This window comes from Cnephaeus nilssonii (genome assembly GCF_951640355.1).
Source record: "Cnephaeus nilssonii genome assembly, chromosome: 12".
Taxonomy (NCBI): domain Eukaryota; kingdom Metazoa; phylum Chordata; class Mammalia; order Chiroptera; family Vespertilionidae; genus Cnephaeus; species Cnephaeus nilssonii.
Window position 1 is genome coordinate 67,443,970 of NC_137083.1, and position 23,731 is coordinate 67,467,700.

A 23,731-nucleotide genomic window follows, 5' to 3' on the forward strand; every position below is an offset into this window, starting at 1 on the left:
GGGGCGGCGGGGAGCTGCTTTTTTTGTGTCTGTGTCTGGGGGGATGGGAGGCGCTCTGGCCTTATCCACAACCAACCAGCTTTTTCAGGCTCTTTCTCCTCTACTTTTTTTCCTTTATTTTTCTCTCCCCTTTTGCTTCTCTCCAAGTTGTTCTAACAGCAAAAGTGTCCGTGTAATGCAATAGAAAGCCACCTCTATGATTCTGTTCCATTTGTCCTCCCGGGAGCACAAGGTTGGGATGCATAAGGCTTTGAGTGAGAGGGACACTTAGTACTTCACTTTTCTGGGCAAAATACATGCCTAGGAAGTGCCACGTTTGTATATGTCTGTTGATTTTAAACCACTTGTCAATACACACACACAGGCAGAGAGAGAAAATAATTCACACGCTCCAAAACCATGCTTCCTTTCTTTATTGTTGATGCAGGTAGATGACCACTTGTAACTGTCAGAGCCTAAGGGGAGGAATCATTTTTTGTGTATTCCAAAGCAGAGCTCAGTTGATGTTTTGTTCTGTATGGAAACTTCGAGACATGTTTTTAGAAGAAAAAAAAATAGCTTTCAAAAACTTACATCTCAGGGAACCATTCAGCCAGCAGCTAAGTTGGTCTAATGTTTATACTGACCTGAGTACTTTTACGCTACGCATTATGTTAGCTGTTCCAGGAAGCCTTGAACCATCAAGATAGGGTTAGTCTTTACAAGTCACATTTTCTGTGAAGTGGCTCCTGGGGACAATCAGCTGTCAGATAAATGCTTCTAAAGGAAGAATTGCTGTTTAAGTGAATGTGCCTTCACATGCCTCTGTAGAAGGCGAAGCTCCTGCTAATTTAAGAATGGAACTCTCTAGTATTTTCTAAAGAAAGCAAAAAAAAAAGAGATAGAGAGAGAGTCTTTCAGGTTTATTTTAAATACATCTTTTTTTTTTTTTTTGCATTTACTTAAAGGTGGCTTTTTCATGAGGAAGCAGTAATAAAATGATGGGGCGTGAGTGCCGTTTTATTATATCTTTTATGGCCTATTAATTTGTTACCATCTATTCACCTTTGTTGATGAAATTTTAATTTTGCCCTTGCTTAAGCATATTGTGAGAGTTGTATAAACTGCTGCTCTCCGCACTGACAAACACGTCCTTTTCGAGTGAACAATTGGGAGCTCATTTTATTTCCAGAGCACATTTAAAATAACTTATGAATGAGAGTTGACAGTCATGAAATGCTGTATTAATTAAATCTCTTTCTAGTCTTTTCGCTTCTCCAGCTAATCCAACCCTTTAGAAAAATACATGGCCACCTTAATTATAGAGGAGAAGACAAAAAGTATCCTTCACATTCCTCCGTCTGAATGAGAATAAGAACTCAATTCATCTATATAATAACCCCATTAGCTGCTTAACGCAACAAAGCACATGGGGAAATTTTCAAACAACAATGCAAAAAGTGTTGATTAGGTAGATCATTTTCAAAGTTTTGTTTTTCTAATGTTCAAGATGATCATTTTAAGTAAATAGGATATGTCATAACTAGTAGCTTTAAACTTTTGTGTCTACATCAACTAATGCATCTTTGTCTTTTAATATCTAGCAACAGTACCATTCCAAAATAGATGATTTGATTGACAACACTGTAAAAGAAATCATTGCACTGCTAGTTTCAAAGGTAATGTATTACTTGTTCACCTTCTAAAATCAAAATTTTAAATCATTTTCTATTTCTGAGAATTGTTAGAAATATCTGTCTTATACTTCTATATACCTCACTGAGAAATAGTAGTTTAAAAAGATGCAAGGAAAGTTCATATTTTAAGGAAGTTACAAGCAAAATCTGGTGAGATTAATTAGATTAAATTTACATTTTGGATCAAGTCCATATGCTCAAAAGACAGTTATGCAACTCAAGTATGAGCTTAGAAGAAATAACACACTATTAGGAACCATTAGGAGAGGAAATTAGTATAAGATAAGTCACTCTATTTGTGGGGCAAGGGGAAAGAAAACAATGAGAAAAGTATGGAGAATTCACCAGCATGTGGACTAGGTGTGATATTTTGGAAGTTGTCTAAGAAACTTGCCGAGCAAGGTATGTCGTAAATCCATGCTGTCAGGTACTACCCATCCTTAATACAGATGTGGATATTCTGGAAAGACCTCTTAGGAGTTATTGGATCAGAGGTTCAAAGAGGAAATGGATTTACATTTGGAAAAAAGAGGGTGAAGAAGAGACAATTGCATTTCATCATAACATTAATAATCCCATTCAGGGAAAGAAACCTGTTTTGTTCCAGTCCATGGTATTCTGGTTCCATGTGGATTTTTAATATTGCTAGTTAGTCCTGATATTACCAGACAAATATGAAGCATCTGCTTATAGATATCTCTAGCCCCACTCAAAGAAAAGCACCCCCCAAAAAAGATCAGTCTTATTTGTGGATGAAACTCTTTTCTGTGGAAGATTTTATAACTTGCAGTACAAATGATACAGATATTTCTTGTTTACTTCATGAAATGCAGCTGAAAAGGCAAGAAGTGTATGTGTTTCGAACCACCACGCTATAGCTAGACTCCTCACAATCACTTCCTAGACTTAGCTTCTACTTCCCATACATGTAGGAAAATTAATCTTATACCCTATTAAAATTCAACAGAAAATTTAAGCCAGCATGCCTTGTGGCATGCTTCATGTTTTCATTCTTCATGTTTTCCAGTCACTTCAAAACATTTTCATCTTTCATTTCCTTGAGAGTATGCATGGTGAGGCAAAGTTGGTAATTACCCAGACAGAGTTTATGTGTTAAATATTATTCCAACAAACCCAGTGAATGGCATCCGCAATAAAGAGCAGGGAAAGAAGGAGATGACGGTGTTTCATTCCAACCGGACACCCTCCGGAGAGCAGAGTGCACAAGGCAGACCCATGAGTATTTACATACTCCCTGAGCTGCGCAGAGAAAGTTCACAGGAAGCAGTTAAAGACACAGCAACCAAACCCAGCATTTAACTGGATTTCTTTGGAAGCTTGCTGTTTTGTGCAATTAAAAGCCAGATGGGAAATATATTGTTATTAGTCATAGTCAATCTCGGTGCTAACAGAGTTTACTTTTACAAAGAATAACCTTCCTGTAGGAACTGCACGGCTCACCTCATTGATCCCAGAGGTGCAGTTGCTGCTCACTGCCGTGTAAGTCCTTGGGGTCATGCCTCCCTAGAGATCATTTGGGGTTGGGGGGAACCCAAGAACAGGTTCTCCCCTATTATTCAAATGGAAGCAAAGAATGCTGGGACACCGGTCCAGGTGTAGGACTGACTTGGATACAACCCAAGGCTGCTTCATACTCGGCAGAGAAGACAAGCCAGAGAGGCTGCCAAGCAGGGAAACTTCTGCCCTGGGTTCATGTGCCAATGGGCTGCCCCAGGTGTCATTTTATCCACTGTTTGCTGGCACCCTGTGGCTCAGCCCCTGTGTCACCTAGTAAATGAAGCTTAGCCATACCCTCCCGTCAGCCATTCTTTCCCTCCTCTAGTTTCACTTACACTGTTTGCCCACCTACATTGGCCCTGGACACTTTCAGCCTTGCGTGGAGGGCAATTGTATACATGTCTGTCTCTCCCACTAGTTTGTATGTTCCTGGAGCGAGAGGGCTAAGACTCATTTTCTTTTATTTCTCATATTAGGAGCTCAGTAAAAATTATTACAACAAAGTGACATTTATTGAGTACCTATTATATGCTGGACACATTACTTATGTCATCTCATTTAATGCTTACAACTCTGTAGTATGATGGTAAAGATCATGGGTTTTGGAGCCAGACCACCTGGGTTCGAAGCCTTGCTCCTCTCACATCAGCCAAATGCCCTAGAAATAGATGGGATTCCAATGCGGATCTTCTAACTTACAGCCTCAACCCTGTTCTACCTTCATAGATATCATTCAATTGTATGGAAACCATTCACTGATGACCGAATTCCTTATTACTCCTCATCACTAAACAATCCTAAAGCTGCCCCCATTAACTTGTTACTTAACATATTTAGGTTTCTAGACTTATATAATGGATAGAGATTTAGCTACTTATATCAAGAGTATTAATTCTTTGCATTTCTTTAGTATTTTGCCATTCTCATAGTCCTTTCACATAAATCATCTCCACTGATCTTTACACCATTCCTGTAACAGGCAGGACAGCTGTTTGTTGTTGTTTTTTTCCATTTTACTGATAAATACACAGAAGCTAAATGTCTACACTGCTGTCTCGTAGCCAGAGAGTGGCAAAGCTTCAAATTGAATTTAGATCCTCTGAATCCAACCACAGGGCTCTCGCCTCTGCCTTGCCTTGTCCTTCAGCATGGCTCACATGTGTAAACATAGACTCACTTGAAATTACCGAGAACCAGGTGCTATGCCAGAGCCTTCAATGGTTCAGGTTGGCTGGTAACCATAGCAATTGTCTCTCTCCTTGTGGCAAATGAGATCACCCAGCACACACTGGCTCTTAAGATTTGAGCTACAAGAGATGAGGCATTTTCCACAGAGGGCCATTAAGCTTGGAATTCCCTTCCCCTGGTCTGACATAGCCCTGGAGTATTGGTCTTCTGGGTCTTTGCAAACCACATCAAGTTGAGTTAGCCAGCTGTGATTGGTAAGAAATCCTAATGGGCAGGAGGAAAGAGCTAAATTGACTTTTAGTTGTGAGCAATTTATAATTTTGTGTTTTTTGCTGTTTGTATCCCTTAGGATAGCTAGCCAGCTCTACACAATCCTCATTCTTTAAAAATAAAGTTTAGGTGGCAGTTTGCATGATTTTGTTTCTGTGTTCTTACATCATGTCGCACATGATGTGATGGAGAAACCTATAGGGAAGTTTTTGTTTCTTTTGCATAAACTATTTTGCGGTAATTGACCAGCCACGGAGAAAAGATTATCTCCTGTGCGCTCTCAGTGAGCTCGCTAGTCACCAGAGACCAATAAGCTCTGTCCCTCGAACTATTATCACTTTGTTGAAGAAGCTGCTATGTGAACAAAAACCAGCCTTTGTTCATTTCCCTTCTCATAGTTAAAAAACCTTGTCAGTATTTTCCCTTTGGGAGTGTATAATTTGTCAATAGTACATATTATTTTAGTTCTAAAGAGGAAAGATGTAGGGTCGTAGATCCTTATTTATATCTCTTATTTATCTTCATGTCACATCTTAACATTTCCACTCAATGAAAGACATCTCCACATTTTAACTGTTACAGTATACATGTCTTAACTTTCATGTCATAGAAATATAGAATTTTAGAAATGTAAAATCTTTTGAAACTAATTTTAATTTTATATGCCCCCCCAAACCACACACACACACACACACACACACACATTCATATACACGTGCACACACAATTTAACTGATGGAGAAAGTCATTGATGCAGTGGTTGGCCTGAGCTCACAGAGTAGTGAGTGACAGAATCAGCATATACACTAAGTGACCAGATTATTATGATCTCTGAACGCATAATAATCTGGCCACTCAGTGTATATCCTATATAATAAAAGGCTAATATGCAAATTGTCCCCTCGACCAGGAGTTCAACCAGCAGGCAGGCCAGCCAACTGCCCATGTCCCCTCCCCCTGGCCAGGCTGGCCAGACCCCACCCATGCACAAATTCATGCACTGGGCCTCATGTGTATATATGTACATACACACACACACACACACACACACACACACACACACACACTGAGTGGCCAGATTATTATGCGTTCACAGATCATAATAATCTGGCCACTCAGTGTATGTATTACCCAACTAAATTCTTTCTATTGTAGCCTGTAGTGTGAATATCTGTATTAGCTCCCCAACTTCTTTGTAAGCTTTTGAAAGTGGGGTTCATCCTTATATATACAATTAGAACTGCTTGCTAAATGCTTATTAACTAATGTCAGACTTCAGTTTAGTGTTACAAGAGCCCCAAATGTTACACATCGTTATCTGTTCTTTTTTTATTCAACCTCTTCTATACATAGAAAACATCATGGAATGGCCAAGTGATATATGGCAGAAGGATTTGATTATGCTTGACTATCATTACTTATAACTTCTATATGTTTTTTATTGAAGTATAATTGATTTATATCAGTTTTAGGTGTACAACCTAAGGATTTGATATTTGTAGGTATTGTGAAATGGCCACAGTCTAGTTAAAATTTTTATTGTGATGAGGACTTCTAAACATCTATAGTGAAGTTGAAATTATTTTAAATTTAAAGTTATTTACTAATGGTTTAAGTTAGCTCACATATAGTGACCAAACTCCTATTACGTATTATTCTTCTATCTTTAAAAACATCTGTGTGATTTCCAGCAATTAAAAAGGACCTTAGAGTTCATCTTCAAAATGAAAGAGCAAACATTACAAGTCAGCCCCTCATTGTCAGTTTATGCATCGTGGATTTCTGTGCTGTGGCAGAAGTTGGCTCAGGAATTATTTACTCTGTTACTAGTTAGTATGCACAGAAATTTTCTAAATACTCACCAGAAACTGTCTATAGTTTATTTCAGTGTTGGAAGGGGTGTTGTCTAAGCTGTCAAGATACGATGAAGGCACTTTCTTGTCATCCATTCTGTCATTCACTGTAAGTATTTGCATGCATTCTTTTCTGCTGTCTTTTGACTCATCATAGTACTTATTCACAACTAAGAAAATAATTCTCATAATTATCTCTTTTCCACTTAAGGTGAAAGCAGCTGCAAAATATGTTGATGTTCCAGTAAGTATTTTTTATTTGCTTTTTAAAACTATATGTAATTTTTTAAAAATAATCATAGTTCACTGTGGGTTTATTTCAAATCTTTAAACCAGTGCCATTCCCCCAGGGAGCAGTTTATTTTTCTTAAGGGCTTGCCCTCGTAACAAGGCCTGGCAGGGTTTCTCTGTACTTTTTCTGCTGTAACTTGGGAACTCTTGTGGAGGTCAGTTCATCATGAGAACGTGTCAGCCCAGTTGCAGAGGGCAGTAATAGCACCCTGGGCTGGGATAGAAAATGCCTCACACTATTTATAGAAAAAATGCTCACTCTCTCACCCCTTTACATGATAGTCATGAATAAAAGGTTTCTTGTAGGGTTAAAGTAACAATAAAGATGAAGCAGTTACATCAGAGGACTAGTTTTCTAAACACAAAAGTGTTATAAGTCAATTTTCATTCATTTTAATATTTAGTTTTTCACAGAATTCTTGAGAAATAATTGTAACCTCTAAATTTGTTAAAAGCTTAAGATCCCATGAGAGGAGATTGTGAAACTAATGTACAAGAATTCACATGATAAATACAGTCAACAAGTTAGTGCAGCATTTTTAAGTTATTAATCATAACAAAATTAGTGTTTGCCTTAAATCCTATTACCACATATGATCAAGGCATAAAATGTTTTGCGTAATCATATATCTTGGCATATGTACCAATTTTCAAAGAATCAGAGCACAAATGAAAAAAACTTAAAGTTAAAACTGGATGGAACATAAGTAATCTCATCGTTGGGTAAGACTGCTTGGGCAGCATCACATCTCTGGCTTGTCGTTGTGAATGTTAGTGGTTTGAGTACTGACAAGCCTTGTAAAGGCATAACATTTTATATTGGGAACGAGACGGTCCCCAGATTTATTATCGCTGCTATCTATAAGAATAAAAGCATAATATGCTAATTAGACCAAATGTCCTTCTGGACGACCTTCTGGACGAAGCTGGTGCTGTGAGGGAAGCCTGGGTCCCGGGTGCCAGAGGGAAGCAGGTGCTGGTAGCCGGGGAAAGGAAGGCCTACTCTTGCATAAATTTTGTGCATCGGGCCTCTAGTGGCTCTTATAAATGGACAGTTTAAATGAATAGACCATCAACTTTATTGCCTTTGCATGGGGTTTCTTTGGAACAGGGATTTCTATTTTATGAATGATTCCCAAAGAAGTCTTGGTGTACCCCTTGTCTTGTACCAAGAATCCGAAAATCACCATTGGGCAAATAAGCAGAAATAATCAGTTGTGTAGGGTCCTGAAAAGCAGCATCACAAAAGAGAGAAAGAAAGAAGTAAGGAAACAGTCGATATTTATCTTAAAAAGAAAAAGACAAGCAATCACTGGAACACATGAACTTCATTGGAATTCCTAACACATTTTATATTGTTTTGCTTTTATTTTGAATTATTAATGGAATGGAACACCATAATTATTCCTGTTCTTAGGGCTCTTGAAGTTCTTAATTTGCCCCTCTACTAGATCTGTTAGACCCCATAGAACTTCAGAGATGAAAGATACACAAAGTGGTTCATTCACTCCCCTTCTCAATGCAGAAACCACCTCCCCCGATATCCCTCACAAACAGTCATTGAGGCTTTTAAATGTTCTAAATGATTGCAGACTCACCATAAGGCAGCCTCCTCTTATATATAATGAGTTGAAATTCTGTAGTTCTCTGACTTCAGCCTTGCTTCTCATCCCTCTTTTGTATGACAACCCTTCAAATATTTGATGATAATTATCATGCCTCCTCTTCCCAAGAGATACTCAAAGGGATATATTACCTGAGGAATTCTTGTTTTCTATACTAAACATCCTCAACTTCTTCACTGAACTCACTAATTAAATGTTTATTGAGCATGTACTAAGTGCTGGGCCCTGGACATACATAATGCCCACAAGCTGTTCAGTGTTAGGGATGAAAGAGATAGACAAATAGATAGAACATGAATGCAGCTATAGCAGTTGTACTCATCATGGGAGTCACTCTCTAGATGAATCCCAGTTTACCAGTGTCACTATTAAATCCAACTGGCCACCTCCCTACTCCTAGCAGAGCTGACTGTACTATACGTGTGGTCTGGCAATGGCGGATTACTAAGGAAAGAGTTTCTCCCCTGAATCTGGACATTACACCTCTCTTATTGATGCCTCTGAGTATTAACTTCAAGAGCTATGAAGTGCTGTTGGCTGTTAATGTTTTTTATGCTAAAGCTCCAGGAACTATGCCTCCGAGAAAAAAAAGAACACTGGCTCACCTTCCACAAAAATTAACTCAAATTTGTTTAAGGACAACAACAACCTACCTGTAAAATGCAAACTACAAAACTTCTAGAAGAAAACATAAGAGAAATATATATGGCCTTTGATTTGGTGATGATTTTTTTTAGATATAACACCAAAAACATCCATGAAAAAAATCGTAAGTTGGACTTAATAATTGACTGCTCTGCACTGTTAAGAAATGAAAAGCCACAGACACATATTTGATAAAGGACTTAGATCTAAAATATACAAAGAACAGTTCATACTCGACAATAAGAAAGCAAGCCACCAATTAAAAATGGGCAAAATCTGGGAATGGACACTGCCACAAAGAAGTATGGGTAACAAATCGTCACATGAAAAGATGCTCAACATCATTTGTTAGTAGGGAAATGCAAATTAAAACCGAGATACCACTACACACCTATTGGTATGGTTAACATTTTTAAAACTAGCAATAGTAAAATGTTGACAAGGATGCAGAACAACGGGGAGTTTATTGCTGGTGGAAATGCAAAATGATGCAGGCACTTTGGGAGACTGTTTGGTAGTGTCTTACACAGCTAACCAGTCTTACTGAGCAGCTTGCCACTTGCGCTCTGCTCCTAGGTATTTATCCAACTGAGTTTTTAAAGTGTCCACACCAAAACCTGCACACAAATGTTCATAGCAGCCTCATTGATAATCACCAAAAATTAGAAGCAACCAAAATGTCCTTCAGTAGCTGAATGGTTACATAAGAAATGGCATACTCATACCATTGGAATACTAATTCAGCAGAGAGAGAAAAAATAGCTACCAGGCCACGAGAAGACCTGGATGAATCTTAAAGGCATATCGCTAAGTGAAAGAAGCCAGAAAACGCTGCACACTGTATGATTCCACTTATATCACATCCTAGTAAAGGTTAAACTATAAAGATTATGAACAGATTCCTGGTTGCCATAACTTCAAGGTCAGGGAAGGTGGAAGAGGTGAAGCCCAGGGAACTTTTTGGAGCAGTGAAACCACTCCAAAGATCTATGACACTATACATTTGTCAACACCTACTTGTACAGTACAAAGGTTAAACCTCAATATATGCGAATTTAAAAATCAATTAGGATATCCTGGGATCCCAGGATGGAAAAGAGACAGTGATAAAATAAGGTAACGCTATTGCAAATGTGTTGAATGGCGTCACTGAGAAAGGTGGAGGAAAAGTTTTGATCTGAGTAACTGGAAATGAGTGGAATCTGTAAAAATAAAAGAAAAGGGAATTGTGCATAAGCACTATACTCTAGCTGATAAGGTGTTTTCCCACGGGTTAACAATTCAGAAACCATTAGACATGTACACTGGAACTGAACAATTAAGGAAAGGGATGGTGGTTGCTGGGAGCCAAGTTTCTCACTGTTGAAATGAGATGTTGGAGACAAGCAAGTGGAGGCTAGAATGATCCCTATGCTGATGAATTAGAGTTGGAGACATTAGTGTGAACTTGGCTTTAGCTTCATATAAGTAGAGCTGGTTGCATAAAAAAACATTTTTAGATATATGCATATGCATGGGTTGCTCTCTTACTGTTGAGTATATACATATCGATTCCCTTGGTTTCTGTGAGGTGAGAGAGCCTAGAAGCAATGGTTCTCCAGTAGCAACAAGCACACCTAGTGCCCAAACCTTGCTCTCTAATCCCCAGTAAAATGACCCAGGACTCCTCTTAGAAATGGTTGGTTCTAGGACAGGGACAGGAAATATACAAGATAAGCCTGGAGCATCTTATGGTGACAGAATTTATGAAAGTGTTTCACACACACACACACACACACACACACACACACACACAGAGGCTGGTGTAGTTCAGTGGCTGAGCATCAACCCAGGAACCAAAAGGCCACTGGTTCCATTCCTGGTCAGGGCACTCTATCCCTTGTGGGGGACACGCAGGAGGCAGCTGATCAATGATATTTCTCTCTCATCGATGTTTCTCTCTCTCTATCCCTCCCTTCCTCTCTTTCTGAAAAGTCAGTAATGGACAGTACAGATGTGATGTGGAGTCCATGATCTTAGGTGAAGTTCCACCTTTGCCCCCTGCCCCACGGGCTTCCATCTTCCCATTTGCGCAGAGAGCCTGAGTGTAATCCCTGTGCAGTCTCCCTCGCCAGGTTCTTAGGAGGATTCAGTGTGGGGATTAACATGCAAGCACTCTGTAAATGAAAAGCACTGTGGCAATAAATGGGGCTGGTATTGCTCCGACCTGGTTTGGTGCTTCCTGCTCCCATGCATTTCTCTGCAGTTTCCCTTCTTCAGAACATGAGCATTTTCCAAAAGAAACATTCTTTTCCTTCCACAGAGTAAAAAATGTTAGATTGGTTTTTTATTTTTTTCCTTTTCTTTTAGAGTAAGCACCTTGCATGTATTAAGGATGACTTTGAAAGGCACAATTGGCCAGTTCATTACAATGGTGTTTTCCCTACATTCTTTGCCCTCTTGCTTCTGATATTGTTTATTACTTAGATAAGGCCACTCGAATACTCGGAGCCTTACGTCAGGATGTGAGCCAGGCAGAACCTGGGGGAAGGAACGCCGGCCCCCTGGGACAGGTGCACCTGGAGAGGGCGTGTGTACGCCAGGACCGCAGTGAGGGCCTCACCATCATAGGAGCGGGGGAGGTTGTGCACTGTGCTTCCTCCATGAGCGTTTGGCTTCTCTCACTGATTCCTTTGTGTTTTGTGTGTTTGGCTCGTCTCCCTCACATAAGTTAAATCCATAGGCTACCTCTGGAACCTAACATTCTAGCATCCTCGGGTCTCCCTGAAGCCAAAAGCTGAAAGGTTCCAAATTGGGACTCGGTCAATCCCAGTCAGTATACATTTTCAAAGCCAAATGAAAGAATACCTGCAGCATTTCAGCTTCACTTCAAAGCCTCAGTGCAGTTTTGTAGTTGACATGATAACAACTGTAGATAGATGAGAGAAAGGTTAGTGAACATTATTATAAGCTGGTACCTTCATCATCGATATAACAATTACTCATGAAAACAATAGGCTAAAGCTAGTATGTGAGACATATATCAGCATGCCCCTTGCTGGTTCTCTTGTATCAGCAGCTGTTTCTCTAAATCTAAAGTGTTAGTTATTCTTGCTATGTATCAGAAATAGCAAGAGAGATACTAAATGCTCATAGTCGCAAATGGACAAGGCACAGAAAGATTAAAATTGAACCCCTAAATCTCAATTGAAAATCAACCTGCCTCTTTTCCTTAAGTGTTGGAGGCTAATATCTTAAACTATCATTCAGTATTCCTTTTTTTAAGATTTTGTATTGATTTTTAGAGAGAGAGGAAGAGAGAGGGAGAGAGAGAGAAACATCTATGTGGGAGCAACCATCTATTGGCTGCCCCCCATCAGGGATTGAACCTGAAACCCAGGCATATGCCCTGACCATGATCAAACTGGCAGTCATTTGGTGCACAGGACAACACTCAACCAACTGAGCCACATGGGCCAAGGCAGTATTCCTTTTAATATTTAAAATAACCTGCTCCTATGAATGCATAAACTATCTCACTACTGAGAAGAAATTGTGTGAAACATTCATGTGAATGTTAAGAACGAATTCAATATGACTACCTAAGTTATAGGAGCATTAATTATAGCGGACTCTGATTTCAGATACTCTTATAGATAGCATTATGGTAGGAATCTGCTTTTTACTGACTACATTCACAGAAGATCCTTATCCAGACCAAGAACTCTGGAGTAATGGAACTCCTCTCCCTTGAAAATGTGAGACTGAATGAAATGGACACATTCAAAGTACACACATTACATGCTCCATGTCTAAAAGATGTTTTCAAAAGGATCTGGATGCCAGTGTCTTTAATTCAGAATTTTCTTTCCAATTTGGAAACAAAATTCATCATAGTGTTAATTAAAGGAATTTTGAATACTTTGAATTCAACAAAGAGAAAGGTGACTTTGTAGCTGCTTCACTACTTGAAATAATAGTTTTGGTTCTTTCTAGAGAATAATGAGAATTTTTTAATTCATTGTTTTAAAAAATAAACTATTAAATAATCTTGAAAACATTATATCCTTGTGAATTGTTTACATTTCTTCCCTTCTCCCCTCCCTGTTTTTGTGGATTATTTCTTTTCCTGGGCTTATATAATATGTAAATTGGCATAAATCTAGTTAAAGGTTTCAGTTCTGTGTATTTCCTTTTGCTGTTCTGCATGAAAACTTTTACCAAACATAAAATATATATTTTTTACAACATAATCCTCATAGCTATACTCAAAACCGCCTATTATTTTTAAGTATTTGAGAACATATAATTTATTTAAACTGCTCCAAATGCTTTAAAAAAGCTTAACCTTAAGAGCAGTTTTACTCATGTATAAAAATATAGATATTCTTGCATAAATGTCAAAGTAATAAAGGATATATTAGACAGCAAAAGAAAAAATATATTGTTTTTAGCAAAACCTAGAGTAGGTTATGTGTTTGTAGCATGTTCCTGATGATCAGTTATAGACCTTCTGAATCTAAAAAGCTAGACTGACATGTAACTTGTTCCTATGACAATTTCAAATTGAGGAGACATGTGAATGTTTTAAATCTTGCAAGATTTGTGTTTTTCCAAAGGGTGATAGTATTTTCTTTACAAAGCAGGCAGATTATCCTAAGTCAGCATATCACAGTTTCACTCTCCATTGGTTCTTCAAGGCAAGCTTTTCTAAGTTGTGAGAAGTACACTTTTCATTTAAGTAGATTATACTGTAGCTTCTAGTTAATCTTTGAGACTAGAATAGTATATTTTTAAAATGTGCCTCCTTGTTAAATAGACACCATGACAGTGTTTGCACAGTGTATCGTTAACCTCCCGTGGAAGGTTAAGCGGCTGCTTCTGTATCTAAATCTGTTGCTGTGAGAAATGACTGGCAGTGTTGCACCCACCTACCGGGGAGTGGGGAGAGCTCAGACTTGCACCTGTGGGATCAGGTGTAGCAGCAGGAAGTAAGAGCATTTACAGCATATAATTAACAAGGATTTTTTTTTCTCTTTTTTAAAACAGCATGTTCACCGCACTAGGTGAACTAGTGATTAATGGTTGAAAAAAAAAAGTTGCTGGAGTCTGCACCCCTACTTACACTCCTTCACTCACTGGTGCATTCTATCACTTACGTAGCAGAGTCAGAGGAACTCGCCTCAACACCCTTCATTTCCTTCACTATGTATTGATCTCTGTGCTCATGGGGAATTTTTCTAGGGGTGTGTGTGTGTGTGTGCGTCTGCCATTTTATTGCAGTTTTGTTAGCCAAATTCTGTTTTCTGAGTCAAATTAGAAGTAATTTAAGGACCCCTATTTGATTTATAAATGACTCCCCTAATGATTATCAGATGGGAAAGTTAATGCATAGTGATCTGGGGCTCTCAGAGGTTCAAATGGGAGCATGAAAAAAAGCATTTACTCTCTCTAAGTGGTATTTAGTACAGAGTGTGCTTGCTGGATGGCTTTTAATTGTTATTTCCTCATCTTCATTAGGACAACTATAATTTACCAATATAGAAAGGATTTCTAAACATAGCTCTCTAGAATAAAAACTTCTTGATAGAAACTCATCCACGTGCACAGCGGTTAACGTTTCACAGCTGCTCCTTCGCTAAGGTTGGTGGGCAAGTTTGGTGGGCAGCCACCGGTGCCAGAATTTGTAGCAATATTCTTCTGTCTCTGTGATGTTGTCATGTGCTTTCTTTTCATTTACACCCAAAAAGACAGAAACTTAACGGAATGTGTTCAGTTTGTTGTTGTTGTTGTTGTTGTTGTTGTTGTTGTTGTTGTTGTTTTTCAACTCAACTTCATTTCCTAACAAGATAGCATGTAATTATGGAATTAGATGCAGTGACTTCCGAAGTATGTAAAGCTTGCTGCCATAAAACAGTCTTTGCACGAAGGAGCACTGAACCAGCGATAATGTCTTCTATCCAAACACATTTGTCCTGTAAGTAGAAGCTGTTTAAAAGGAAAATTACATCTTTTCAGCAGTTTATCAGAGATAATTACCTTTCATACAGCAAAGGAAGGAGAGAGTGTTTCAAAGAACTGTAATTCTAATTGGCAAATGTCACCAGCTGTTGCAGCTACTCTTACTTGTGTGTATTCTTTTAATGAATATAGTCTCATGCCACAAGCCACATGAAAATATATTCACTAGGTGTGAAATTCCCATATGTCAAAGTTTCAAGACTAGGTAAACAGCTCGAAGAGAAAGGAAAAAAAAAAATAATGCTAATGAGGACCGTAAGAATTCTAGATTTGTTTTCCAGGCAAGTGGATCTTAATTTGCCAAAAGGGGAGAAAGTGTAATTTCAGAAAGAAAAACACAGACACACTTACTTTGTTGAAATAAACTTTTAAGTTAGCTTTACCTCACACTCTCAACCAGAGATTCTTATCTCCTTAGAAAGTCGTAGAATTTTCTCAGCTCACACATGTCTGTATTACGTGCCTGGGGTCTGCCAAAGAGAGCAGTATTCCATTTTCTCTTTGGGCCTAAGCTATAAATTGTTTGTTTTAGATGGTAGAAGATAGACTCTTCCTGGACAGTGTTTCATGATGTCTAATGTTATCTTGAAATTGATCAAGGAGATTAAAAAAAACACCTTAGAGTCTATGGCAAGTGTTTAGACCCATTATTCTCCAGTCCTCATGGCTATGACTTCGTTTCCAGTGAGCCTGATGGGTCAAGTGGTTGACTAGGTTCAACTCCCAAGCATACTCTTCCTTTGAAAGACAGAAATGAAAATGGGGTTGGTCGGGGGGGCAGGGGGGAATGGTGGAGAAGGCAAACCTCCCATGTGTGTGTATTCTTGAACTGCTACTTTACAGGGCTGTGTCCAACCGCCTCAGTATCATATACATCATAGCATTTTGTTCCTGGGCACCTGCCTGCAACTCCAACCCTGAGCTAATGTGTTATTATGTATAGAAAATTATTCTCATGTCATTTTCATTCTACGGTGTTCTGAATTTTCTCCTTTTTGGTATCGTGAAAAAGTTTGAGGGCATGGACAGAAATACTTATGGATGAGTTGTCCTCGCATATTTAATGGTAGTCAGTAATCTTTCTACAAATCACCCTGCCTCTTCATTGGACAAACTGGTGTATAAAAACCCCCACACCACAGAAGAAAGCAACCTAGGTTTGGCTTGATTGTCCTTGTAGTTATTTCAACTTTTAAACATTGCTTATGAGAATTATGCAGAAAAATAGAGAAGGAATGAATTTGGAAAGTTGCCTCCAATATGCTTGGAATATATTACCTACATTGTCAATAGAAGCTCTTGAAGGAAAGACATTCATATAGCTGTTTCAAATTATAACTGAAAACCAATTTTATTATATCAGGGTTATGTTTGAATGGATCCTTGAATTTGTGTGGTGTATATATTTCCCTTTAGGCTAAATAGAAAAGCAGTAAAAACTTGTGATGCTCATTACCAAGAAATAACTTTGTTACCAAAAATTCAAAATTTTATGGTGGGGGGGAGGGTAATGAGGGGATATGGACACATGTAATACCTTAATCAATAAAAGAAATTTTTTTAAAAGACAGCGGCAGGAAAAAAAATCAAAATTTTATTAATGAGATATGCTCATTGCCTGTAATGTGCCCTGGTTAAGAGATAATTTTATCATTGTATATAATATATGCTCCCCCCCACACACAAAAAATTAAGTGCTAAGAACTTTCCTTCATTTAAGAGAAGGCACTACCAACTGTCCTAACATCACTCAGATGTAGATCTTGAGTTGTTTTTCCACAGCATATGCCTCATTTAACTATTAATGTTTAATAAGTTAAAACCTTATTAAATGTTACTTAATAGTTAAATCATCCATATCGTCTCTCAACTACTTTCCTTGCAATACTTACTTTTGCAAAATGAGTTTGTTTATAGAGGTCACTAGAGGCCCGATGCATGGAATTTGTGCAAGAGTGGGCCTTCCTTCCCCCGGCTGCCAGCACCGGCTTCCCTCTGGCACCCGGGATCCGGGCTTCCCTCACAACCCTGGCTTTGTCAGGAAGGTCGTCTAGAAGGATATCCGGTCTAATTAGCATATTATGCTTTTATTATTATAGATTATTATAGATAAATGCATTCTGTGGATATGAAATTATGCAAAACTAACTTATTTGGCATCAATTCTATAATTTTGTTATTGCTAATACCATATTCTAATTGAATCAGTAAATCGATACAGATTATGACCCAACCCCAGGGGTGGATCATACAAATAAACATTTTTATTAACTGTTCAGCTGTGTGAAACTCAAGGAAGAACTCAAGGCTAGAAGGAAAACTCTTGAGGAGCTTTCAGGTTTTGTCCCTTCCTCGTACTGATCTTATAGCAAGAAGGAATCATATTAACTGCCCTGTCTCCCCTAACACCAAATGTTGGATAGCTTTGGAAAGTTATCTAATCCACACCTTTGGATCTTTATCAATACTCTTAGCGCATTCCTAAAATAAAATAAAACCTTGAGATAGTGTAAATGTAAATGTAAATGAATAGAAGAAATGTATAAACTCAAAATTTTGCTTTATGTTTCATTTTGTAATACATTAAATGCTTTTTGCCCAGTATCTTCCTAGAAAGGTTTTATTCCAGTTAGTAAGAAAATTTATTTTGTATTCCTTAAGTACCCATAGTGGTTGAGGAAGGCAAACAAGGCAAGCTAACATATTTATTTTTAATAGATATGGATAAATCTCCCAAAGATGATGGCAAGCAAATTGTATTTGAAATTAGGGAATGATTATTGCATGTGGGAATTTTTTGAAAAAGTTATTCATTTGTGCTGCTTGGCATATTGACCTTTTAAGATAGCCTTTTTTAAAAAAAATTCTCACCCAAGGATCTATTTCTATTAATTTTTAGAAAGAGAGGAAAGGAGAGAGAGAGAGAGAAACATTGATGTAAGCAATAAACATTGATCGGTTTCCTCCCATATGTGCCTGGCTGGGGATAGAACCCACGACCTAGGTATGTGCCCTGACAGGGAATCAAACCCGCAGCCTTTTTGATTACTGGATGATGTTCTAACCCAGTGGTCGGCAAACTGCGGCTCGAAAGCCACATGCGGCTCGCGAGCCGCGGTTTGCCGCTCTGTTGACTAATGAGTTTGCTGACCACTGTTCTAACCAAAGGCTCAAGATAGACATTTTAAAAATATGTATCTACTGTACAACCACAAATTTCTAATCATTTTAGTAACGATGAATAACTATGACCTCAAGTTATAGACATCAGTGATAAACTTTTATTTACTTTAAGTCTGGAGTTTACTGAAAGTGCTCATGGTTCATTTGGGCTTGAGCATATTTTTCTAGAGCAATTTTTGAAATGATATAGTGAATGATTTCCAGGGTTGGGATTAAATATTTTTCTAATCAAGGTCTGATATTATTTTCTTCGCTATGCTTTTCCCTCACCACAGAAACCAGGAATGGATCTGGCAGACACCTATATTATGTTTGTTCGGCAGAATCAGGATATTCTTCGTGAAAAGGTCAATGAAGAAATGTACATAGAAAAGTTGTTTGATGTAAGTAACTACTCTGCAAAGTGTGCTGGCATTACAGGTGCTCTGAAGGGGGAAGTTGCCTTTTGATGTGTTGGCAAAGCAGACTCTCCCTTTTTTTTTTAATATTTTTTTTATTGATTTCAGAGAGGAAAGGAGAGGGGGAGAGAGAGAGAAACATCAATGATGAAAGAGAATCATTGATGGGCTGCCTCCTGCACACCCCACACTGGGGATCAAGCCTGCAACCTGGGAATATGCCCTGACCAGGAATCGAACCGTGACCTCCTGGTTCGTAGGTCGATGTTCAACCACTGAGCCATGCTGGCCAGGCTGGACTCTCCTTTTTTGATCCTTTTTCTTCCATGCAGCTAATATCATTGGCAGTTTTAGTTCTTTGCTGATGGAAACCTTAATAGGCTTCTCTCTGCACATGAAAACTGTCACTGTTAAAATGAGAGTCTCAAAACCCTTCTGAAGTTAATTTTAACCAGCGAGATGATCATCAGTTTACCTCTGTGTCCAGTGTCATTTCTCTTGCCTCTGCAGCACTCCATAAACAGGATCCGATTGTAATGGATGTGGGCCTGCTGTGAGAGTAGTTTTAAGTCAGTGAAATTCTCTTCAGTTAAACAAAGAAATAAGCTGCAGTGAAGGCAGATATCTGCCGCTGCTGTTGTTGAACATTTTGACCTTGACTTACAGTGCTGATGTGTGCTAACGGGTATAATAGTGCAGCTTTGTCAATAGGAACATCTTCACTGACGCACAACAGCTCCTAGAAATGGGGGATTGGGACTTTTATTTAAAAATATATATTTTTATTGATTTCATAGAGGAAGCGAGGGGGAGAGAGAGATAGAAACATCAATGATGAGAATCATTGATCAGCTGCCTCCTGCACGCCCCCTACTGGGGTTCAAGCCCGCAACTCAGGCATCTGCCCTTGACCAGAATCTAACTGGGGACCCTTCAGTCTGCAGGCCAACACTCTCTCCACTGAGCCAAACTGGCTAGGGTGGGGATATTTAAATACCATGATCCTCGAGCCATTTCTTGAATATCTGTAAAGGAGACTAAGAGAGCAGTCCATTTCAGTAACAATGTTGTCATTCATCTGTAATTATTCACAGTCAGTCCAAAGGAAATGCTACTTTGCTTGTGACATAACTGTCTGATTCGCCACAAGGCTGATTCTGAAATGGAAGATTCGCTTTGAACTGGATTTATGTATGTACATCTCTGCATTTTAGAAATGCTTTTCTGGCAGTTTCATTTAATTATGCAAGTTACGGCAAATGTTTTCATAACAGCAGTTCACGGGCTGCTTGGTGCCGCGTCAGCTGTGGCACTTACGGAAGGTCCCGCTACATCACCGCCCCTGCCCCGGTCTGCCCTGCCAGGGTCTCTGATTGTCAGATTGGGTGGCCAAAACGAGTCTTCTCCTTCGTGCTTTATGTGTCTAGCCTGTACCCAGGCTGTTTTACAATAAAAGTATCATCTGTTTTAATAAGCTAAGTGTTAATATGTGTGAAAAGAATGATTTCCTAAAAGCTTTGATGCCCTGCAGGGGTAGAAAAATTGTCATCCATCCAGCTGGCTCTTTTACAAAATACTGAAACCGTATTAGCAACTTCTGCTTCCATTCGGTCTTGCTTTGAATTTACAAGCATATGCTTCACGTCCTAGTTCTCTTACTTTTTTTTTTTTTTTTTTTTTTTTTGCTTATGTGGTAATTTTCAAAAATGTGAAACAGAAGAGGAAAATTGAATTAATGTTCTTCCCTTTATGTTTCTTTTTAGTCTAGCTAAAGCATATAGTCTGTGGTGAAGAAAGGTAGAATCATTCTGGAAATAGGCCATTGTAGGCGTGTGTGTTAGCATCTTCAATTTGTTGTCTTGGTGACCTATTTATTGCAAAGCTTGCTATCACTTCATAACTTTATAGAGGCAGAATTCTTTCTCTATAATGATATTCCCCACTTCAGTTCCACTTTATTCACCAAACTTCTTTTGAAGACTGTCTGTGTTAACGATAACAAACGAAACTAACTAAAGTGGATACATGAAAGCCAACATTAAAATGATGTGCTATTTAATTGTCCCAGCTATAGATCGTTCCCTTTCAGCGCCTGAACACCTGACCTGGCTGTGGGATTGCTTGTGAAAGGAGCCCTTGACAAGCAATCATTCTGGTTTGGGTTGGGAAGGTTTTGTCATTTTGCATACCCGTCCTCCCCCCCCCCCACCTTCCACCCGCCACCCCCCCCCCCCCCCGTGAACATTGGACTTGTTATTTGTAAAATAGTTAAATGTCCTTAAATGTTCTGATACTTTTAAGTTTCAAATTTTCATTATTGTAATTAAAAAATAAAAGGTAGACTCTAATTCTATTGGTATGTCATCAAGAATAACATGTGTGAGGGGGTACTAAGAGCCCCTAATTAGCCAAGACTGAATTCGCCTCAATTGCAGTTAGTAAATGAGAGGTTATCAAGTATGTGTTGAAAGGTAATGTAAAATGTGTATCTTAAGCAACAGATCATTACTGAGAAACATTATATAATTATTGGAAATCCACGTGGCTGGTGCTTAAAATAATATTTTTCAGTGTTAAGAAACAGTTGAAAATAATGACCCTGTAAATACTGTTAGCAACGTTAGTCTATTACAGATAAAAGATTGAAGAGAACACTTTTATTCAGTCATCATGACAAACTTTTGATATTCTAATTAAAGTACTTTCTGAGTACAAAAGGAAATGAATCCTCTTAACACACCTGCGTGTGCTTGCATGCGCACACACACACACACACAGATACACACAGACGCACACACACCAAATCCTGAGATGTTAAAACTAATAGTATCCTTTGAAGATCAAAAAAAGTTAATAATAGGACAAATATCAAGACATTCTACTTCACTCCATAAGTGGTTAAACTTATAAAAACACTTTTGCTTAAAACAAATGGCTTCAAAAAATATAAATAATTTATGGCAGCCTTAAGTTGTTAATAGAAGGAACCAACTTCAATTAGGTACACCCCTAATCTTTTCAAATTATCAAAAAGTAATAATAGCCTTAGCTATCACCACTACTATTCCTGGGGTACCTCCAGGTACATGTGCGGGGTGCTTTACCTATAGTATCATTTCTAACCTATAGGCTCTATGCCATCATCTCCATTTTATCCTCGTTTTCCATCTAAGGAATCTCCTATTCAGAGAAGATAAGTGACTTAAGTGTTGAATCAGACTTTGAAACTTTGTGTCTCTAGTTTCAAAGTCCATGCTTTCTCTACCATAAGTCATTACTTACAAAATTTGAAATGGTCAACATGTGGTGGAAAGAGGACTAGACCAGAAATACAGAAACCTGAATTTCAGCCACAGTCGTGCCTTTAATTGTCTGAGTGAGTTTTAAGAAGTTATGTCACCTGTGTAAGGCTGGGTATAGTTAGTACACATGAACTGAAAAGGCTGGTCTAGAATTGCAGATGATTTCTGAAATCGCTTCCAGATTTTAAACCATGTAAATTAAATTAGTTCTAATTTTAGAAATGGCTAAAATTGCTGTGTTGGTTGTATGCCAAGTCTTGCACCCCTAAGATTAGCAGTTGTTTTTATTTTATTTTTTGGATTTTTTAAAATTCTTATGTGAGGATATGTTTATTGATTTTAGAGAGAAGGGGAGAGAGAGAGGAGAGAGAGAGAGAGAGAGAGAGAGAGAGAGAGAGAGAGAGAGAGAGAAGCATTGAGGTGAGAGAGAAACATCGATCGGTTGCCTCCTGTGATTGGAATGGAACCCACAACCTTTTGAAGTCTGTGAGGACTCTCAATCAAGTGAGCCACCGGCCCAGAGTAGCAATTCTTAAGACATTCTGTGATGACCAGGTGAAAGCAGGGTATCCCACACCAGAAGCAATAGCAAGTGCAGTGGATAAGAAGGTAGAAAAGAGATTCTGTATAAAAAAATATCTGTGCCATCTGACATCCTATGTATCTACCACCATGGTTCTGAATCCCAGAGTTGGAACTCATATATTCTGTATTCATGCTAAGTGTTTCTGAGTGGCCAGAATATTTTAAACAGAGGCTGTCTCTGCCTCTCTAGTAATCATTGGTTCACATGCTAAGCTCAAAATCTACATGTTCAATTTACTTTTTCAGTTTAAAGTATCTGGTAAGAGAAAGCTTTAAGGAAGTTTTCCTGTAGTAGGAGAGATAATGGATTCACCATAAAGTTGTTCCGCTTTGAAGGCAATCTCTCTTACCCTGTGTCCTTTTTTTTTCTTCTTCTTTTAATATAAAATGTCATTGTCAGTACAGTAAAACCTCAATATAACGGACTAATTCTGGTGAGGGGGTGTCCATTAAGACTGAAAGTCCATTATATAATAAAAGTAGGTTTTCTGAATGCATATGTTAAAAATTGACAAGTTAGTTCGTTTACCTGTTTTTACTTATGTTGACACATTTGTGTAATTAAAATTAATATGAAAGCTTTTATTTCACAGAAGAGTTTTCTATATGCATTACTGTGATGTTAAATTTATACTGAATAGCTGTAGTAAATGCACACAGGTCAGAGGAGCAGGTTTGGGGCACTTTAGTCAACCCCTCGGTGTTGTAATATTCTCATGTGCATTCACCAGTCTCCGTGAGTCAACAAGTGCACCGGCTGGGGTGAGGCTTAGCACAAGTGGGAACATTGGCTGCAGGTGTTAAAACTGCTGCAGAAAGTCATGCCACACGACAACAGAACCAATCACCCCCCAGTCACACGCATGCAATGCATTGTGATCACGCGATAGTCATTTGTGAAATTTATGAGCGGTGACCCTTGGATTTAAATATGTAGATACAGTGGGGTTTTGTTTGTTTGTTTTGTTATAAAGTAATGGAAATCATTTTTAATGTATTTTTATTGACTACAGAGATGAAGGGAGAGGGCGAAAGAGATAGAAACATCAATAATGAAAGAGACATCATTGATCGGCTGCCTACTGCATGCCCCCTACTGGGTATCGAGCCTGCAACCCAGGCATGTGCCCTTGACTGGACTCGAACCTGGGTCCCTTCAGTCCGCAGGCCAACGCTCTAGCCACTGAGCCAAACCAG

General features: G+C 38.6%; 1 protein-coding gene across 2 annotated transcripts in view; it reads left to right on the top strand.

The window, feature by feature from the left end:
• CADPS2 (calcium dependent secretion activator 2) overlaps positions 1 to 23,731 on the top strand; it is a 484,731-nt gene that overhangs the window by 440,229 nt on the left and 20,771 nt on the right. For both annotated transcript variants that reach the window (XM_079786439.1, XM_079786438.1), the window contains 4 exons: positions 1,584 to 1,658; positions 6,531 to 6,614; positions 6,717 to 6,749; positions 18,525 to 18,632. In XM_079786439.1, the coding sequence (XP_079642565.1) occupies positions 1,584 to 1,658; positions 6,531 to 6,614; positions 6,717 to 6,749; positions 18,525 to 18,632 (300 nt within the window). The remainder of the gene's footprint in view (positions 1 to 1,583; positions 1,659 to 6,530; positions 6,615 to 6,716; positions 6,750 to 18,524; positions 18,633 to 23,731) is intronic.